Genomic DNA, 14,216 nt, shown 5'->3' with positions numbered 1-14,216 from the left:
ACTTTAATTACCTGATTCATAGAATATTGTATTTCTTGATAACCAAGGGGAGCCTAAACATTGGGCTTTTACAGACTCTCATTTACAGACTATGACTTTCTAGAATGCAGTAGGTTTTTCCTACTCTGATCCACGTCTGTCCTCAAGCTACATGATCAGATTTTAAGGCACTGAGTACTGGTTTTCTAAAAAAAAAAGAAAGACTTTTAAGGAATAACCTCAAAGTTAAATATCACACAGACCTGTGTGTCAGAGTGGGTTCTCTTATTCAAGTTCCTGGCACCGATCTGTGGAGACAAAATAAAATACCAATGATTCTCAGACATGAAGCCTACTTCCCCTCTACCCCAGAAAAAAGAAAGAAAGAAATAAGGCAAGGACATGGGGGATCCAAAGTAGAGGATATTTTCAGCTTATAAAATTCTCCTTCTAATAACATTTGAGAACACAGAGATAAGCAGGACATACCAGTTTCAGATACATCTAAAATGTGTTCCCTTTTCAGTCCTAAATTTATACAAGTTTCCTCAAATTTGTTCTTTATATCATCACTCAAGTTTGGAGTACGACCTGTAATGAGAATAATAAAAATTAAAACGATCACAACAATACTAGCTAGCATTTATATACCATTTTATGTTTTGCAAAATGCTTTACATATGAAGCCCCTCTGTGTTTTCTGAGAAAAAAAGCTTCAGTATAAGTTAAGCTTAGGGCTATTGGTTCTTGGGTTCATCTTTGTCCCTTTCTATCTTATAATCTACTCCTTTAGCATGAATAATTACTTAGAATGCAGTGAAAACCAGCTCCTTAGATGGAAAGAAAAAAAAATTAAAGTACAGAGTAACATAATATAGTTTAAATAATTTAGGTAATTTCTGAGGTTAAGTGATGCCAGTTTGCCAGAGTGATGAGAAAGTAGATTGGGATTGGGGAGTGAAGTAGAGACAATAGTCATGGAAATAGTAAAATTACATCCCAACATATAACTTCTTAAAAGCTTCAGTTGTTCAGATTATTTTCAATTTGAGATAGCTATACCTTTGCATTTTAACTAGCTGGTCAGTGGCATTTGTTCCTTTCTCTCTTCTGCAGAGCTCCTCCTGCATTCCTGAGCTTGCATGCCACCTCGCCCTTGCTGTTTATTTGGTTTCAGTTTTTTCTTCCTTCTTTAGCCCCTCCTTCTACGACTTCCTTGTAGAAAAGGGGCTACAATACACATATGTATTGTATTCAATATGTATTCAAATGAGATGAGAACAATTTCTGAGTCTTTTTATGACAGTACAGAGGGAGGTCAGGTAGTGGTAGCTGGATAATATAAGGAAGGAATCTATTCCCCTGTTCTGAGTGACTCACTGACAACTCTGGAGAGAGGAGCTGCTATGTAGCTTGGCATTAGAAATGGCATTTCATATCCAATCAGAAGTTAGAAGTGGCATTTCACATCCATTCAGAAAGGAGGAGAAACAATCCCTTAATGGTTAGTAATCTATCAATTACCCAGCAAGCACATACGTCAGTATTTTGCTAGGTGCAGGGAAAAGAACCAAAAAAGACAAAAACAGTTCCTGACCTCAAGGAGATTATATTCTAAAAGGGGGAAGATATAACATCTTCTAATAAGCAAATACAAGATATAAAATAAATGTAATGCATATAAAATGTAAAATAGATGCAAAGTATTTTCAGTAGAAGGTAAGGAAATACTGACAACTAGGAGAATCGTACATGGCACTTGAAGGATTTAACTCTTGAGTTGAGCTTTGAGTGGAGTTAGGGATTCTAAGAGATAGAAGTGAAGAAGAAGAATAATGATAAGTTTGGAGAATAGATTTTCCAAGTCACAGATAGGTAGCTGAGTGGCACAAAGGTAGAGCACTGGGTCTGGATTCAGGAAGACCTGAGTTAAAATAGGGCATCAAACTCTTACTAGATATATGACCTTTGGCAAGTCACTTAACCTTGGTTTGCCTTAATTCTCCAGAGGAGGAAATGGCAAACCACTCCAAAATCTTTGCCAACAAATTCCACAGACAGTAACGTTCATGAGGTCACAAAGAGTCAGACAAGAATGAACAACAAAGTCATTGATATGGAAGATGGATATCATATTTGGGGAAAAAAAGCCAAGCAGCCAGGTCTTGATAACACACAGAGTATGTGAGTAAGTGTATGATGTGTTTATCACCAGACCAGAGAGATGGGTTAGGGCCAACTTAGGAGGAACTTCAATGTCAAACACAGGAGTTTATATTTTCTGCCAGAAGTAATAGTGAACCTTCTTAAGCAGGAGGATAGGAAGGTCAGGCCTGTGTTATAGGAAGATCAGTTTGGCAGCTCTGTGGAGAACTGATAGGGAAGGACTGGTTATAGGAAGACCAATGAGGATCCTAGCTTATTGTAATGTTCTATGTGACAGGTAATGAGGACCTGAACTAAAGTGATGGTGGCAAGAGGGTAGAAAGAGATAGATGATAGAGGTGCTATGAAGGGAGAAATTACAAATTTCAGCTACTGATTATATACGTGGAATGAGTAAAAGTCAAGTTAGACATATGACCCTAAAAGAGGCAGATGAATTATTTTCTCAAAACTCTTTCAGCCTTCCAACATCCCTCTACCCTCCAACCCCACCCCCACCCCAAACCAGGGATGATGTGCCAAATGTAGATTAATTGCAGTTAAATCCACATGAGAAGACAGAAACAGGGACAAGTTAATCCCTTATGAATTAGCCCTGGAAAAATCTAATACTGAATGCTCACTTCCCTACTAGCACTTAGAAGAATAGCACAAACCAAGCTGGAGACTCATACGCAGCCTGTGCTGGGATATTCTACTGCTACAGTGATCCTGACAAATTCTCATTATATTAAAAGCAAATGTCTCAATCCTACCTTCAAGGCTGAGCTCCAATGTGACCATATTCATGCTACATCACTTTATCATCCCAGCTATAAGTTATACCCCCCCTCCTTTGAACTACCACATCATTTTGTCTGTCCCCCTTTTGTTGTTACTTTTGCTATTGTTCGGTTGTTTCATCATGGCCAACTCATTTGGGGTTTTCTTGGCAAAGGTACTGGAGGAGTTTGCATTTCCTCCTACAGTTCATTTTATAGATAATGGAACTGAGGCAAATTGGAAGAAGTGACTTGCCCAGAGCCACACAGCTAGTAAGTATCTGAGTCCATTTGAATTCAAGTTTTCTTGACTCCATGCCTGACACTCTATCCATTGTTTCAACCAGCTAGCTGCCTTATTATAGGCATTAATATACATTTCACCTCCACTTTTATACTATTATCTTTTTGAGGGATTTTCTTTGTATCCACCTTTATGTCTAGCACAATACTATGGACATAGCAGGAAGTACATAAACACACACAAACGAATGTATTTAAATACTTGTTGCCTATATTTTCTCTTCTCCCAGTCATTCTCCCATTCATTTCTCATATGCACACATATATTAAAAAAGATACGTATAAGTTTTTTAATGGTTAAGTAGATTTTCATTATAGTCAGAAACTAAGGTTTCTGATAAATAACCTATCTCTCCACTTTGATCCTTCCCCAGGAGGTGTGGAAGGATTCCTTAAGAAGGACATGTGCTATGTTGTTCCTTCATTCATCGACTTGTTGAACACACATTTATTAACTGTGTGCAATGTGTCAAGCTCTGTTATGCTTTGGGAACACAATATCAAAGGCAAAATAGTCCTTATCCCTCAAGTAGATTACATTCTACTGACACCTTAAAGATGGCTTATAAGAAGAAGAAACTAAAAGGTTTTGCTGATGGCCAGTTTGTTGTCCTGAGAAGCATCTTCCTCTTTTTTGGCATTAAATATGACAGCTAGACACATTGTATCCCCAAATCTATAGTCTTCTTTTCTTTATTTATTCTTTCCTTATAAAAAGGAGAGGAAGAGTGTGGGGCAGAGTCATAGGATACATACCAAAGAGTTCTCCCCAAAGGGTCACCTTGTTATTATTGTGGTTATATAAGATAAATATGGCATATTCATCCTCTTTGAAACTTTCAAGGTAGAGATCATTACTTCCGTAATCTGTGAAGCCAAAAGAAGTTAGGGTCAGAATTTCTGATGCTAAAGATCGAAGGCAAAGACTTGACATCCATTGGTAGTTGAAAGTCATGCCAAGGCTTTTTCCAAGAGTTTCTGGAAAACTGAGTCCCATCATAATAACCTCTATCTAAACTGCAATTCTGTGCTCTAATTTTTCTTAGTGCTTCCTCTAACCCTCTTTGGAATCAAAGGATTTTTGTTAAAGATGGAAGGTCATCTAATTGAATTAATTATATCACTTTAGAGATGGAGAAATTGAGGTCTAAAGAGGGGAAGGGACTTGTCCATGGCCACACAATGAGTTCGTTTCCATTTTACTCTCACCAGGGCTTTTCAGACTGCTGCAAGGAGGAGGCCAGAAAGTTAGAGAATCTGATCTCTGCATTGAAGAAAATAAATAAACATCAGTTAACACCCATGAATTGAGGTAAGGCAGTAAGAAGCTTCAGCGATCTCCCTCCATCTTGAAAGGCAGTGGATATGTATAATCTCTGATCCCTAGACATTTCTTTGCTAATCAATAAGCCTGTTAATGTATTTCAATGCATGGCTGTGTAAGAAGGAAATTTTAGGTATTTTATAAATATGTATTTAAAATGTGGCCTCCAGGAATCAACAATTCAGGTTGATTCCCTAATTAAATCAGACCCAAGTCAGCATCGGGTTGAGGCAGTTTATTTACAATTAGGAAGGTAAAGGTATGGGAATAAAGAGAAAGGGAGAGGCTAGTCCAGGCCTGCGGAGGCCTGGACGAGAGAGAAGGTTAAAAGGCTAAATAAATTAGGCTGCAAGCCACAAGGCCCAGCAACCAGATAGGCTGGTGCCTACTTAAGGCAGAGTTTGGAAGCGGCCTAGGTAGGCCAAGGATGTCAGCCTAACTTAGCTACGTGACAATACAGAGTAGAAGCCTTCTGTGGTCTCAGGAGCTCCTTCAGCACCAAGTTCAGGGCGGGAACTGCCCCCACAGGAAGTAACCAACATACTAAAAGAGAAAGTGTCTTTCATCACTTTCAGTGGGTCCACCTCTAATTCAAGTGGACAAATGGCAGTCTCTACACTGATTTTGGACTGCCCAAAGGGCAGCCCCTTGTTCTTGATTTGTTACTTATTGTCATGTGTGGGTAACTCGTCTTCCCTCCCCACTAAGGGAGGTGAGAGTGACATCATTTCTATGCCCAGGTTGAGTAGGGTTTTGACTATGAATAGGCAGATATTAATTCCATTTACACAGCTGAAAGATCTTGAGATTCTCCTTTATACTCACATTCCACCTTCATCTGGCCATCTTCCTCTGCTGGGTTAGCTGACACAGAAAATTGGGTGCACTTTCCATTTTCTCTGAAAATAAATATTAGGATATGAATAGCATTTAAATTCACACAGGTCATTTTGTGGTGAAATCCAACATTTATTCTATATTCCTTTCATATTTATTCCAGTTATGTCAATTTTATTCCCCAAAATTTACTGGTTTTAGTCCTTAAAATAAAATTACACTCAAAAAATTACTCAAAAAAGATTAAACTACATTCATACTAAAAATTATCAAGTACATCTTATTATTTTATAATTCTTTGAAAATGTATGATCTGTCTATGACATAAATGATAGTTAATTAACCAAAATAATCAACTTTATGGGGCATCTTTCTCTACTCATTCTGCATAAAGAGATATCGTGATGTTAACTTTACTAATGGAAGGAGTAATAAACTTGGTGGCAAATAATCCAAGTTTGAATTTTGGCTTTGTTCCTTACAAACTACATGACCTTAGACAAGACATTTAACTTCTATGAGATTCAATATTCTCTCCTGTAAAATAGGGATAGTAATGCTTGTACTACCTGCCTTCATAGGTACCTTCTCTCTCTCTCATGCCACCTTTTAGAATTCTTCTGTATTTTTTTCTTCTTATTTGGATCCTTAGCCCTTATCACAGTTTCTGGAACAAAATGGGTGCTTAATGCACGTTTTTTTTTTCTTGTCTTGTATTGTTCCCATATCATAGGGAAAAGTACTTTGTAAACTTGAAATATAAATATAAATTAAATTTAAATATAAACTGCTGTTATTGTTTTATTTTATCTTCATAGCACCTAAGGAAGATGCATAGAACTGATAATATTTACCTCATTTATAGTTTTATATCTAAGACAGAGATTAAGTGACTTAGAGTTATATAACTATATATAGTGTGAGAACAGGGATTAGTACATGTTCCAGTTTTATCTCCCCTGTGATTCCCTTCCTGGTAATTAGTTTGCAGTTGATAGTCAATGAAAGCTATTTGATTCACATGTTCCTTTTTGATTTGGATCAAGCATATTCTATTTTTTTTACCAAAACAAAACATCATTTAAGTTTGTTTTTTTTAACCCTTGTACTTCGGTGTATTCATTTAAGTTTATTTCAGATGTAACAGCAATGTCATATTAAATTTGACATGTTTTAATCCTTAACTGCACCAAGTAAACTCAGCCATTTAAGTATTTTTAAAAACTTATTCCCTCCCTCAAAATGAGGGAGCTTTTCCCCCCCACCACCCTGCAGGACAGTTTCCTGGTATTTCTTTGTATGGACAACATATTCTTCAGTGTTTCAACTGGTGACCAGGCTGCTGGGAAAATTTTGAGAACAACTTTCCCCATAGACAATCTCCATTTGGATAAATGTTATTATTTGCATAAATATTCTTTGCATGCTCTTTCCCCCTGGAAACTTTGTTGATTATGATCCTATCTGAATTTTCAACTGGTATTACACTAATGGATGTTTTCTCTTGTGATTTTCCAAAATTAATGGGATTCCTCCTTTCCTAAAACACTAAAAGTAATGAAACTTTAGTACATACTCAAATAACTATTCTATAATGGACACTATATTTTACTTTCCTGTTGACTTCACTGAGACATAAGAATCATTCTTCACTTCCTTTTTGCTCTCATATTCCACTCTTCCTCAGTGGGCAAATTTGATATCAACACCAGTCCCAAAAACATTACTAATTTTTACTTTCCCTCAAAACTTTCTATAAGAGCTTTCAGATTAAACTTTCTGTTGAGGGAGGGGACGGGCTACAAGAGATTACTTACCCTTATTGGTTTTTTTCTTCCCCCTTATATAATATGTACTTGTGGTCCACAATGAGATAGCTGCTCTTTGATACAGGGTTTCAATAACCACTTTTAGGGGCAAATTCATAGGAATAATAGTGGTTCACTATAAATGGTTTTAGAAATGGGAAGTGATCTCAGATTAGTCATACATACATTACAACCTATACCAAATTCTGGAAGCTTACAAAAAATCTGACATTCTCCTATATAAATGTTTTCTTTTTGTTAATTTAAACATTCTGTTTTCTCAGTCATCATAATCTGAATTTTAAGTACATATGAAAATTAGAGCCTCTTCTTCTATGCACAGCTTTGCATTAAGTTCCTATAGCCTGTGGATCAGGAATCAATTGTAGATATCCAGTGTGGTCAATGGCTAGAATCACTACACTCATTAAGGACCTCTTTTGGTAGCATTTTATTATGGCACCCAAGATGATCCTAGATGACGGAAGTTATGATTTCTTATAATCTCTCTTAAAAAGTTAGATGACTGAAATGTGTGACAAAGGACCTGCGGAATCTTGTCACATTTTCAAATATGTAAAAACTTTACACATTTGAAGGAAAAAATATAATTAAATGGCATCCTTAAAAACAAATGACAGACAGTTCAAATCCTATGTATTATATCTCCAAAAGTCTAAATAACATTTGCATTATTAGGCATCAATATTGTCAACTCTAAAATTAAAATATATGAGGGGTAGGATCATGAGAGGAAAGCATGAAGTCATGTGCATTTCTAACTTTTAAGGACTTCTTTCCTAGAGCTCTTGGTTAGAACAGAAGTTATGTACCAGTTAATCAGTCAATTCCCTCTTTTTACACACCATAAAATGATAAGCCATAAATTTAGTTCAGGGGGCAGAGACAGTCACAGTGGAATTCGCATTATTGAACATGTTCTGGGAGAACAATTTTCAAGAATAGAAACATGTTTAACACCTCTATTTCCTAATGTCCCATAATAAAAACAAGGCAGGCACATGGTGTAAGCAAATTTGGGATGTTTCTTGGTAGGTTGTGGGGAAACATAGGATCCCTGTGATATAATTCTCAGAACAATTATTTGCACACATTCTTTGCCCCGTGCCTCAAATTCCAATCTTCCAAGCACTTTAAGCCCCTTTAAAGAAAGATTGTATGCCTATAATGTTTGTCTGCCCCCATTGTTTGCATGCCAACAGTATTAGTGTGTCAGACTGACATGTGTACAAGCTTTTATCTCCTTTTTTTTTTTTGGACTTCATTCTATCCTCCTAGAAGACCTGCCTCCAAGATCCCAATCTACATTTAAGTGGTAATTAGTCTCTGTGAAGTGACTCAAGGAAATATGAGAGAGAGAAAGAAGCAACTCTTCTAGTTGTATGTAAAAAATGTTAGCCTACGTGTACTTTGCAATTAATACTATGTCTCACCTTGGATACACTATTAAAGTCCGTGTAGTCTATTAGTGACTTCTCCCTTCCAAAATTTTCCTAGGAATTCTTAAGACCAACCATAGCACAGAAGCTTCCTCAATTACTAGTTCATAGGCCAGACCAAATCTACCCTATATGAGATAAAGGAGCCCAGAGCAGTGACTCAGATTAAGTCTCCACATCTACCAACTAACATGGCAATATTTACCTTTTGAAGAAGACTGCACGCAGGTTACCATTCTCTAAAATGAGTTTTTGGACAAAAATCCTCAAGGGACCTCCTTCCTCAATCTTAGCTGTATCATTTGAGGCCACTGAAACAGTGTACCAGGTTCCTGTGAGCTGTGAAATAAGATCTAGGTAAGAATTGGAGAAAGGAAAACATCTTAGTCATAGGATCATGCGATCCTGAACGTGGATGGTATCTTGGTTCAACTCTCACATATTACAGATAAGGAAACTGAGGCTCCAAAGGTGAAATAGGTCCTTACCTCAATCTTGCTTCATGTATATATCGACAGCATGGTAGAGTATGAAAAAAAATTAGGCTAGAAGTTAAGAGTCCTGGCTCTAGTCCTGGCTTTCACATTAACTTGGTATATAACCTTTGGCAGATATTTTATGTAGTAAAAGATTTTTCAATACTTGCTATCTCATCTAGCAAATGGAATAATTGTATTTATACTCTTTTATAGGGTTACTCTGAGAATGACATGACTTCTGATATCTACACTCTGTCTTGCCTTTAGAAATGATTAATTCTGTAGCAATTATTTGGAGGCAGAGTGGGATAGGATTTGCCATAGGAACAAAAGATCTCTATTATGATTTAACCTTTTAGTCCGCTGCTATACCACTTATGAAAGACTTGGACTCATCTGACTCTCTTTTCTCATTCTAATCCCTGAGAAAACTCTGGAGATTTCGGTTCCTCTCTTTTCTGCCTACATCTGGATTCACTCCCTAAACCACGGCAGAATCCATGTATCATCTAATCCCAGTTGATGACATATAGAAAAAAAAAACAAACTACAATTTGAAGCCTATACATAAAGTTGCTTTAAATATCATGTTGCTGAAAGAAAATCACCATGCTCCATGCCTTGGAGGGTTGGAGTGACAGATTCTTCTATGGGGTTTGTTGGCTTTATTGTCTACTTTTCTGTTACATCCAGAAGCAGAGAAGATAGGTTTTAATATTGTAAGGTGAGATGAAAATTTGAAAGAAGTGCATCATAAATTTGCAGAATTTTAGTCCTAGAGGGCCCTTAGAGAAAAGTTGGCCCAACTTCCAAATTTGACCTACTACGTAAAGCCTTTGTTCATCCTTTCTTCCCAAAAGCTCCCTCACCACAAATTACACCCAATATATTTTTATATAAAGGAAACATGGCACAGTGGATAGTGAGCCAACCTCAAAGCCAAGATCTGGATTTTATCCTTTCCTCTGTCACATAAAAGTGTGGCACTGTGTACATTATTTAATCTCTCAGTGCTCCAGACAGCTGGCCATGGATAATATTGGCAGAGAAGGTGACAGTCTGGATTGGTAAGGAGAGTTTAATCATCCAGGAATTCTTTAAATTAGTGAAGTCATAAGTTTTTATATATTACATATAGGTTGTATCTTCTGTGAGAATAAATTTTCTCTTAAGGTAAAAAAGGCTATTTCATTTTTATTTCTGTATCTCGCACACCAAGTGCATTGCCTGGCTCATAGTCAATGCTAAGCATTAATAAATAATTGATTAATTGATAAAAAATTATTCCATTGGATTATTCTGGGAAGAGTGAAAATTTGAAATATTTCTCATTGAGACTATTATAAAAGATGACATAAATAGGTGATAGTTACATATACATGCTCATGCATCACTTTAGCACTTTCATTTGAGTTCCAGTTTATCAAGTTCCAATTTGTCCAATTTCCACACAACTATACATATCCTTTCCATCTTGTTCCAAGCCTTGTCTTTGTCCTGTTCTTGAAATGGAGCTTCTTTTAGTTGTCTATTACTCCCCAAGTCTTTCTCAGACTACCTCCTCCAACCCACCTCTTACTTACATCTGGTTGGTGCTCCTCAGAACAGGTATGGTGAGTCTGGATGCCATAGACCAGGGCCAGACTCAGCAGCAGAAGCTTCATCTTCCCTGTATTTGTCTCTGGTTTGAGGAGCAGCTACAGGTATAAGAATGGTTCCAACGAATGCTCTGGACTCCCACTTCAGCTGCCTTTATACTCTGTTAGCCTCCTGATGACATGGCCCAATTTGGCCTCCCCCAACGACTAAAAATACTTTATGTGAAGAATCTCCAGCCAAAGCTTATCCACTAGCAAAACTTCTCAAGGACGTTGACTGACATGTACTTTTTAACAATGAATATTTTATATTTCTGAAACATTAAGTTCCAAAAGTAGCCAGTGTTATGCTGGGTCAGTTTTTTGGAATCAAAACTATAGCTAGTCTGAGAACAAGGAGTCTTTTATGTTTTCTCCTTGTGTCAATTCCCAATTAACCTGAAGTTATTAAACACCTAAGGGACATAGAACCCTATGCTAGGCAATGTGGGAGAACTGCCCATGTCAGAGAAAACAGTGTCACCTCTATGAGGCATTTTATAGACCAGTTATGGCAATTCAACAATCATTCATTAAGTGCCTACCATATACAAAACATCCTTTGGGAACTGAGCAAGATAAATAGCTGGCTAGAACTTGATCCTTCTCCTCTTGTAGATTGTGGACTAGGACATAATAATGTATCTCAAAGTGCATCTTTGTCTATATCTTTGATTTCAGGGGCTTATGAAATTCTCAGTGAGAGAACTTTCTTTTCCACACCATATCCTCAACTGCTCTGCAATGTATAACCTCAGAGAGTTGCCTGGGGTACTAAACAGCTAAGTAACCTGTCCAGATTCACTCAGCCAGTATGTGTAAGAGGTAGAACTTGCACCCAGAGCTCCTTAAATGAACAGAAGCAAAACAAAGTCATCTGTGAAGTCTAAGGAGGAAGGAAGGAATCGGGACAGACTTTCTGAAGAAAATAACCTTAGAGTTGAGTTTTAAGGTCAGGTATGAAAATTCACTGTGCAAAGAGAGGGAGGAAGAACATGACAGGCATAGGAAACCTTGAGAACAGAGGCAGAGACAGTCCAGAGGATATGGACAGTGGGAGTCATGTTTGGTAGGAAGAGTATGGTTTTCCTGGAGCAAAGAATACATGGAGTGAAGCAGTTGTTAGGCTACAGGGGAAGGTTAGATGTGTAGGGTAGATGTTAAGGTATGGGCATTCACACAGTAAGTGATCCAATTTGATTGCAGTGTAGAAAAAAATAAGATTGATGTGTATACACATCTTTAGCATCATTTGATAAATAAAACAGTTTCTTTTTTTTAAAAAAAACCCTTACCTTCTGTCTTGTAGCCAATACTCTGTATTGTCTCTAAGGCAGAAGAGTGGTAAGGGCTAGGGATTGGGGGTTAAGTGACTTGCCCAGGGTCACAGAGCTGGGAAGTGTCTGAGACCAGATTTGAACCTAGAACCTCCCGTCTTTAGGTGTGGTTCTCAATCCACTGAGCAACCCAGCTGCCCCCCAAAAAACAGTTTCTTGAATAGAGGTCTCATATATAAAACATATAGAAAATTTTGTCAAATATATAAAAATATGAGCAATTCCCCAATTTATAAATGGTCAAAATATATAATCAGATAGTTTTTGGATAAATAAATAAAAGATATAAATAACTATTTGAAAAATGATCTAAATCATTATTGATTAGAGAAATGCAAATCAAAACAACTCTGTGATATCATCTCACATTTACCAGTTTGGTTAAAATGATAAAAGGGCAAAATGATAAATATTAGAGGGGCACACTGATACACTGTAGGTGCAACTGTGAACTGATCCAAGCATTTTGGAGAGCAATCTGGAATTAATACCCAAAGAGTTATAAAACTGTATATACCATTCAACCCAGAAATAACACTATTAGATTTATTTCCTAAGGTGACCAGGGAAAAAAGGAAAAGAACATATATGTTGTAAAATGCATCTCTCTTTGTGGTGACAAAGAATTGGAAATTTAAGGGATGCTCATCTGTTGGGGAATGGCTAAACAAGTTGGCATATGATTTTGATCAAATACTGTTGTGCCATAAGAAATGATGGGCAGTTTAATTTTTATACTTCTTTGTAACATTAGCACTTAGCACAGTTCCTGGCACATAATATAATATAGGCTCTTGAGAAATGTTTGTTTAATGATTGACTGAATGAATGTATAAATGTATATTAAGGTGGTTACCATGTACAAAGCAATCTATATGATGAAAATATAAATGCTAAAGGGAAATTTTCCTGACCCTCAAGGTTTTAACCTCAAGGAATTAATATTTTAAGAGGGAGAAAATATATACAGGGAAGTGGTGGCCAAGGAGAGTAGGTTTCACTGTGGGAAGTCATCTTTAGTGGAGCCATTGGAGTACTGATCGACACTAACTTTCTAGTAGTTATGGTGCAGTAGTAATTATATTATTATAGTTGCAGAGGTAGAAATTGTGGGTTTGGGCAGGGGTAGAAGTAGGTAGAAGTGTGAGTGGAGGGAGAGGTAGACAGCAGAGTGGGTGGCAAAAAAATGGCTAAGCCAAAATATAACATATGGCTGATAATGGGTAAAAGGAACACTGGACACATTTGGGAATCAGAGTCCAAGCAATTTGTGGGAGAACCTAAGAGAAGAAAAAAGTTTAATTAAAGAGGGCATAGAAGGAATAGATGTTAGGGCAAGGGCAAAGGCTGGCATGACCCCTCCTGAGTACTGAAACCTAAGTGAATGTGTTTGGCACAGTGGATGCTAGTGTCCTCTTATACTGCTAAAACAGTTTGGGGGAAGAATAATGAAAATAAAATCTGATTCTGTGTATCTGTTCTTGAAACCTGGCTCAAACATCTTTTGCCACTACCCCCTTGTTCTTTATAGCTCGTAGAGAGAATGCATGGTGCAAAATCTACCCCCCTCCCCACCCTCTACATTGTTTATAACCCTCTGTAATAATGGTTCTCAATCTTTTTTTTTCTCCCTCACAACAAAATATTCTTCACTTTGTGAAATCAAGGCATCCTAAGTGTTTAAACTGGAAACAAAGGAAACAACTGTAGTTCCAAAACAGTTGAGTGTCTGAATTTATTAACTGAGCCTTGAACTTTTTCCTCTTTCCTCTTCTTCACTCGTCCTCTTCTTTGATTCCCTTTGGCTTGAAGCAAAGGAGCCAAGCTTGCCTCTGTATCTGAGGATAGATTTGCTATTGTGACCTTCACAATGCCAGTGGAGGCAAAGCAGGAAGCAAAATATGACTGGAGGCAGGAATTGAGGGACTCAGGATATGATAAAGAGCCAGGGAGTGGGATAAAATGGCAAATGAAAATAGATAAAAGATTGCAACCAATTGTATTTCAAGAGGGTAAAATTAAAAAAAAAACCCAGAGAAACACATAGCACCTCCTGTGAGAACCACTTGTCTATAATAAACCCAGATCTTTTTTTTCTAGGTCATAAATGATACAAACTAAGTTT

General features: G+C 37.1%; 1 protein-coding gene across 1 annotated transcript; it reads right to left on the bottom strand.

Moving 5' to 3' along the window:
• Nucleotides 1-264: 264 nt before the first annotated feature.
• LOC123235173 (trichosurin-like) lies at nt 265-10,781 on the bottom strand. Its single transcript, XM_044661252.1, has 6 exons — nt 10,701-10,781; nt 8,844-8,977; nt 5,359-5,432; nt 3,966-4,076; nt 469-570; nt 265-287 (listed from the first exon to the last, which is right to left on the bottom strand). Exons 1-6 carry the CDS (start codon nt 10,779-10,781, stop codon nt 265-267), a joined length of 525 nt encoding a protein of 174 aa, XP_044517187.1.
• Nucleotides 10,782-14,216: the final 3,435 nt, after the last annotated feature.

Source organism: Gracilinanus agilis, chromosome 2 (assembly GCF_016433145.1).
Source record: "Gracilinanus agilis isolate LMUSP501 chromosome 2, AgileGrace, whole genome shotgun sequence".
Classification (NCBI taxonomy): domain Eukaryota; kingdom Metazoa; phylum Chordata; class Mammalia; order Didelphimorphia; family Didelphidae; genus Gracilinanus; species Gracilinanus agilis.
The sequence above is the reverse complement of the archived record's forward strand: the minus strand, read 5'-3'. Positions and strand labels throughout refer to the sequence as shown.

Excerpts from the sequence above, each read along its gene's own strand:
- LOC123235173 (XM_044661252.1), bottom strand. The coding sequence starts at position 10,781 with ATGAAGCTTCTGCTGCTGAGTCTGGCCCTGGTCTATGGCATCCAGACT. Across the intron at positions 571-3,965 it reads CCTTTGGGGAGAACTCTTTG|GTCGTACTCCAAACTTGAGT; the intron begins GTATGTATCCTA and ends TTCTCATTACAG. Across the intron at positions 288-468 it reads TTTAGATGTATCTGAAACTG|ATCGGTGCCAGGAACTTGAA; the intron begins GTATGTCCTGCT and ends TTGTCTCCACAG.